The sequence below is a fragment of the Poecilia mexicana genome, unplaced genomic scaffold, assembly GCF_051168715.1.
Source record: "Poecilia mexicana isolate PSO_F unplaced genomic scaffold, ASM5116871v1 scaffold_2, whole genome shotgun sequence".
In the NCBI taxonomy this organism is placed as follows: Eukaryota; Metazoa; Chordata; class Actinopteri; order Cyprinodontiformes; family Poeciliidae; genus Poecilia; species Poecilia mexicana.
The window spans coordinates 42,285,410-42,291,404 of record NW_028263371.1 but is presented as its reverse complement, the minus strand read 5'-3'; the positions used below and the strand labels follow the sequence as shown (position 1 = coordinate 42,291,404).

Below are 5,995 nucleotides of genomic sequence, written 5' to 3'. Positions count from 1 at the left end.
TCTGGCTCATAATACGCCACTTTGAAAGGCACCAAAACAAGTAAAGGTCCAACAGAAAACAAAGTTTGCGTTTGCTGGTTGGTTGCTTTGCATAATCAAAACCGCGAAGATTTCAGGCGTCCTCTTTAATTCAACAGTGGGGATTTCTGCCTGCACGTAACTCTCTGGTCTCTCTCTTTTATTATCATTTTTGACTGGATCCACACTATGCGGAACTTGTTGCCCATCAAGTAAAAATACTAAATTAAATTAGAATTAGTTCTGTTTTCCTGAAATCACGTTTTTTTGTTGCTATTGTTCTTGATTTTTTTTTTTTAAGTTAGAAACACGTACAGTGCTGCATAACTGTTGATTACTGAAAGTTGAAGTTGTCTAGGGGAAACACACAGGAGTCCTTATTCGTTGCATATTATTTTTTTGACAATTTAACAACCCCGAATTCTGGTGACTTTCATAGAACCGTGGTCTTAATTAAGAGGGTTTAATTGTATGAATTATCTGTTTGTGGCAAAAGTGTTATGTTATTATTACTTTTAACATTGTAATGCAGTTGCACCAAAATACTTTCTCAAATCAATTTCTCAAATGTAGACGTGAACCACATGCAATGTTGGCTCAAGGTTGTTTGTAATAGAACATATGCAAAATATATGCTAAAAACCCTCCATGATAGTGTCGCAAAGCCTCTCATTTACTTACTGCGTAAAATCCTAAATTGTATTCTGAAGACTGACGTGGATTCTTCAAGTAAAAATCCTTTCTTGCATTCACAAAAACACGCGTCCTTATGCTCGGACTGTTTGAAGCCGCAGTCGTGCTAACTTGACCTTAACTTTCTTTCTGCAGCCCTTTTGTATGTTTAGGAGCAAGAGCAAAGTGAAGCAGCGACATAAGGCTACAAATACTATGCAGATAAATTAATGCTTTGAAAATCCATTTACAGCACTTAAAACGTGCGTATTGAGATGTTAAAACAAAGAAAATGCCAAATACATATAAACTCTTTGAGAGTGGAAAATATGGTAAAAGTGCATTATTATTATTATTATTATTATTATTATTATTATTATTATTATTATTATTATTTTAAATCAGACAGTAGTGACAAATCTGACGTTTCGTCTCCTCTTGCACATTAAAGAGTGAGTAAAGTGTCAGAGAAATAACTAAGCTCCAACGATGCGGTGTTGAGAACTTGATTATGTGTAGAACAGCCACAGATGGACGCTCTCCATTGTTATATGTCTCCCACGCTGCTCCTTTGCTGTTTCATCATCCCCACCCACCCACTCCCAAAACAGGATCTTCAGTCTCTTATCTCTGTCTTGGAATGACAATATGAGACCACCATGTCACTTCTCAATCACGGTGAGAAGCCAGCTTTTCTGTAAAAAAGAAAATATATAATAAAAACACTTTCGCTTGAACGTCTGCTCTGGGGTCTTTTAATGTGCACCAAGCGTGATAGAGATACTCGGGAGGTGTTTGACTATTGAATTACACCCGACACGATAGGTCACAGCCACAGGAATTGCCCACTGTGGGTGATGGTTGCGGCTGCTGTGTAACGCACGTCGAGGAAGATTTACGCAGATAAATAAACAAGTTGATATTAACTGCTGGGGTATTTCGTATCAAACTGAGTGCTGCATATTCTATCAGGAGATAATATTCTATGGAGATCTTGTGGGCTAAAAATAACATTTACTCATCGCTGCCTGTGCGCATGTCAAACAGTAGTGGTAGTGAGAGAGCCTGCATCTGTTGTTTTCTCCACTACTTTCTCACCCCTTGCAATACTCCTGAGTGGAATTGGAAACTTATTTAAAAATAAGCGCAGTGGGGTTTAAATGATTTCGAATTCAACAAATATGGTGCACAACATAATATCCAGGAAAGATGATATTATGGAATCTATGTGGCTAAAAATAATGACTACCCCCTTTGTTGCACGCATTTGAAGGAATGGAGGGCTTGTAAATTCTGGCTCCTTCACTACTGTTTCACTTCTGCAGAACTGCAGAGAAAACTAATTTAAATGTGGCAAAAGCTGTACAGGTTCTACTGAGAAAATGTCTGAATATCTGATTGACACACGCATAAACATCGCCATATATACATAGTATATTATACAATAATATTCAACAACAAATATTTTAAAATTACGTTTATTTACAGATGCGTGTCTTACGGTGTTGCGTCCTGACTACCGACCCATTTTTTTCCTACTGTCCGTGAAGGGGACTGTTCATGGTTTTCTTTAGAATTCCATAGATACATCATTTCTGGTGTTAAAAAAATAAAAATTCAAAGAGGCATTCAATGTATGTCCTTTCGACATACATTAAATTAAATAAAAGAACCAAGAGTCACTTTTCAACCATATGGGGAAGAAAGACAAAAAATATATTGTTCAATGGAGCACCCTCAAATTCTTCCACATTAACTCGCATTGTTCGTTTGAATTGTTACCCAAACAAAAGACTCGCTCAGCCAGAAATAAATAAAAGAAAAGAAAATTACAATATTATAAAGTAGATTCAGAAAGGAATTAAATAGGAGGGCACGAATTTTGATTTGCCGAAACGTGTGATAAAAAGGACATGCAACCACGATATAATTTACTAAATTTTTAGACAATATTTTTACCACTTTTAATCATTCAATCTAGACAATAATGTAACATACTAGGGAACGACTTGAGTCATCATAAGACAACTTTCACGCGAAATACAACTTCATACTAAAAAAAAGGGATTCTGATTTAAAAAAAAAAAAAGTTATAATGTAGCTTGAGCTAATAAGAACGTTTCGCTCTACGATAAGAAATACCAGCATTATATCTTAATATTTTTAGCTTTTTACTTTAGTCCCATGAAACAAAATGTGTTTGCGTGAAACAGTGTGCCCGTTTGTGTGGCTAAAATACTCCTGGTTTAAGCCAAAGCAATCATTTCCTGCCATCCTTTCCTAAAAATAGCCAAAGTGCTTTTGTTGTCTTAGACAGAAAACAGACCGGAGCAAATATAGGACCAGACATCCGGATGGTAGAGAGGCATTCGTGCGCTTTGTGCTCAATAATCCGCTGCAAGAAACTTCCAACGACTCCAAATAGTAACAAAAAAATGAGAAGTACAATTTAATACCAGTGAAGACATACAGAAAACAGAGAAGGGACGACACAGCAAGTCTGGAATTATTCCCCAGCCGGTTCAGGATCAAGTCCAAAGGTCACATCAGTACGTGGCGAAAGCGTGTTCGCGCATCATGAGGCGCTTCTTCTTCATCCTGCGGTTCTGGAACCAGATTTTCACCTGCTGGTCGCTTAGTGCGAGTCTATCTGACAGTTCCTTTCTCTTCTGGCGATTGATGAACTCGTTCAGCAGAAATTCATTCTCAAGTTCAGCGAGCTGGGGCTTCGTGTAAGGCTTCCTCTTCTTTCGGGCTTTCACGTGTGAGGAGCACCAGGGGGCACCTGAAGAGGAAAGAGAGGCGACAGGTTTCACGCTTTTATAAAAAATAAAAATAAAAATAAATAAATAAATAAATACCACAAAAAAAAGATTAAAAGGATAGGCAACATTTCCCCATTGGTAAATGTAACTCAACTAAGTTGGACTGTAATTTATTAGAATTACGGTCAAATTGGACTGTGTGTAACTTCTGAATCTGTTCATGTAATCGGACGGAATTGGATGGATTTCATTATGTATTTCTCTATTGTCACAAATGTTAGTGGGTCCGCTTTTTCAGACTTAACTGAACTCAGTTCTGAAAAGATGCAGAAGTGCAAAGAAAGAAAAGCGGTGCAAATTACAAGAGTTGCACCGGTCATTGGGCCAGAGGCCTGAATCAGTCGAGTTTCTCTGGATCAGTTCTGATCATCAAACACTGAGAAGCAGACTTTTCTTCTTTTTTTCACACCTCTTTCATCTAACGCACCAGAAGTAAGGAATCCAATTTCTGACAGCCTGTAAATGCACAAAGCAAAAGTATGTCGATGCACTAATTATCTTGTAATTCCATCATTTACAGTTGGCTTGTAAAGTGCTGCACTTGAAGCGTGAATCAATTTTTTTTTCACATATTCCTGATATTAGTCCTTGGGAAATTAAAAGAGGAAAGGTCCAAACTTTAAGCTCTCAAAGAAAACTGGAAAGTTGTATTATCCAGCAAGAGCCTGGGCGATGCTTTCCTCGAAGTTTTTGAAAAATTAAAAAGCACTTGCGTCTTCCTGTAATGTCGATTCCAGTTTGTACTTTACATGCACATATCACCATGGCTGCTATAATGGCTGTTCGTCATACTTGAAACGTTACTTTGGGATTTTTCACTTTCATCTTCTGTTGCTTTTTTAATGCTTTTATTCGCAGGAGATTTGCATTGTTATATATAATGCGAGACCAATTTACAATTTCTATCACTATACTCCACTTTATAGTTAGTATTCTCCGTATACTAACTGTTATACTTATTGTGTTTTAATTGGTTTTGTTTTAGTTCGACGTTATATACTTCTGATATAGATAACAATGATTGTTTCAGAATAGAATATATCTCTGTATGTCACAATTGCATAGCAAAGAGTGTGAAAAGTAAACTCTTGGAGTTTGGATCTTTCCAAAAAGCTCTGCATAAGAGGGGGTTAGGGAGCCGTTTCTTAAAATCCTAAGTCCAAACCACAGGTTTTATTTACTAACTAACTGATTTAAAGGGTTAAAAAGAGGCAAATTATCCTAACTAGACTTGAAATACGCAAGTAAAGTAGTCTTTGTTTTGTCCTTCACCTTGGCCAAATGTGATCCTGGAGCACGGGTTATTCGATGCTGCCTCAGTGGGTTTGTGCTCCTGCTTGGTGCCGCTCAGAGGCGCTGATGAATCCGGATCAAGCTGAGTCTCAGAGCAGTGTGACTCTGTTTCTAACTCTGAGATTCCACGGATCCCGTGTTCCGACGCAGCATACACTGCTTCCTGTAGCCTGCCAGCCTCCTCGGTCTTTTGGAAGCACCGAGCGTGGTCACGCTCCTTGACAAGGCCGCCGGCGGAGCTGGTAAACGGCGGGCAGAAGCCTCCGAAGGGGCGGCTCTGAGTCGGAGGAGCCGCCGCACACGAACTTGAAGGAGACCACGGGTGCGCGCAAACCTCTCTTCTGCCATACGCAGGGAGCTGATGCAGCCCCGGTATATGGGCCCCATTGCCGCAAAGGTTGGAGAAGTAGAGAGATTCTGGGGCAGCGAAATTCAGCAGAGAACCAACATAGCCGGGATTTAAGGGATTCCGTTCACACATTTCCATGGAGCTTTGCACAAACCGCCTTCTTGCAAGGTCCTTTTGAAACTCCAGAAGAATAAAGGGAAGGTAATTGTTGATTTGTTAATGCGGAATCACGTGATATGCAAAATATGTTGTCCGACCCACCCTTGTCTCAGTCTTACAAAGCAAAATTAATCCATGGGGTATTATGTTGGTATGAACTAGAACAGGCAGTTTTTCTCACACTGGAACCTCTTTATTACAACATCCAATGAAACTTTTTTTTTCTATTAAGCTATTAAGAATATAAGTTTGATCACAGAACCTACAACATGACCAAGGTGACTGAGAGTCAAGAAGGAAACACAAGGATCGATTCCTCTTTCATATAAAGTGCAACATAAGCATATAAGGGGAGCAGCACATGAAAGATTCAGAGCCGCTGTGGTAACAGAGCTGCTGCTGCTGTTGCTTCTTTCTTTGTGGTCTCCATTTTACAGGCTGTTCAAGTCACCTTTTTTATTCGTATAAAGGCCCTAAAGTTGTGGGAAAAGGCACAGCTATAATTACACACATCAGCACGAAAAGCTCCGGTGGATTTGGTTTGGCCAACAACTTTCTTCTTCTTCATCATCATCATCTTCTTCTTCCTTTAATGTTTTGTTCATTAAAATTGTTGACTCAGTTTCGAAATGTTCCCCTCTACATCCGCTGTGGAGCAAATAATCACAGTTTAATTAAA

At 38.9% G+C, this 5,995-nt stretch overlaps 1 protein-coding gene across 1 annotated transcript; it reads right to left on the bottom strand.

Annotated features, from left to right (window-relative positions):
• Positions 1–1,986: 1,986 nt before the first annotated feature.
• On the bottom strand, positions 1,987–5,295 carry hoxd12a (homeobox D12a). The gene is made up of 2 exons (XM_014971239.2): positions 4,788–5,295; positions 1,987–3,475 (listed from the first exon to the last, which is right to left on the bottom strand). Exons 1-2 carry the CDS (start codon positions 5,293–5,295, stop codon positions 3,237–3,239), a joined length of 747 nt encoding a protein of 248 aa, XP_014826725.1. The 3' UTR covers positions 1,987–3,236.
• Positions 5,296–5,995: the final 700 nt, after the last annotated feature.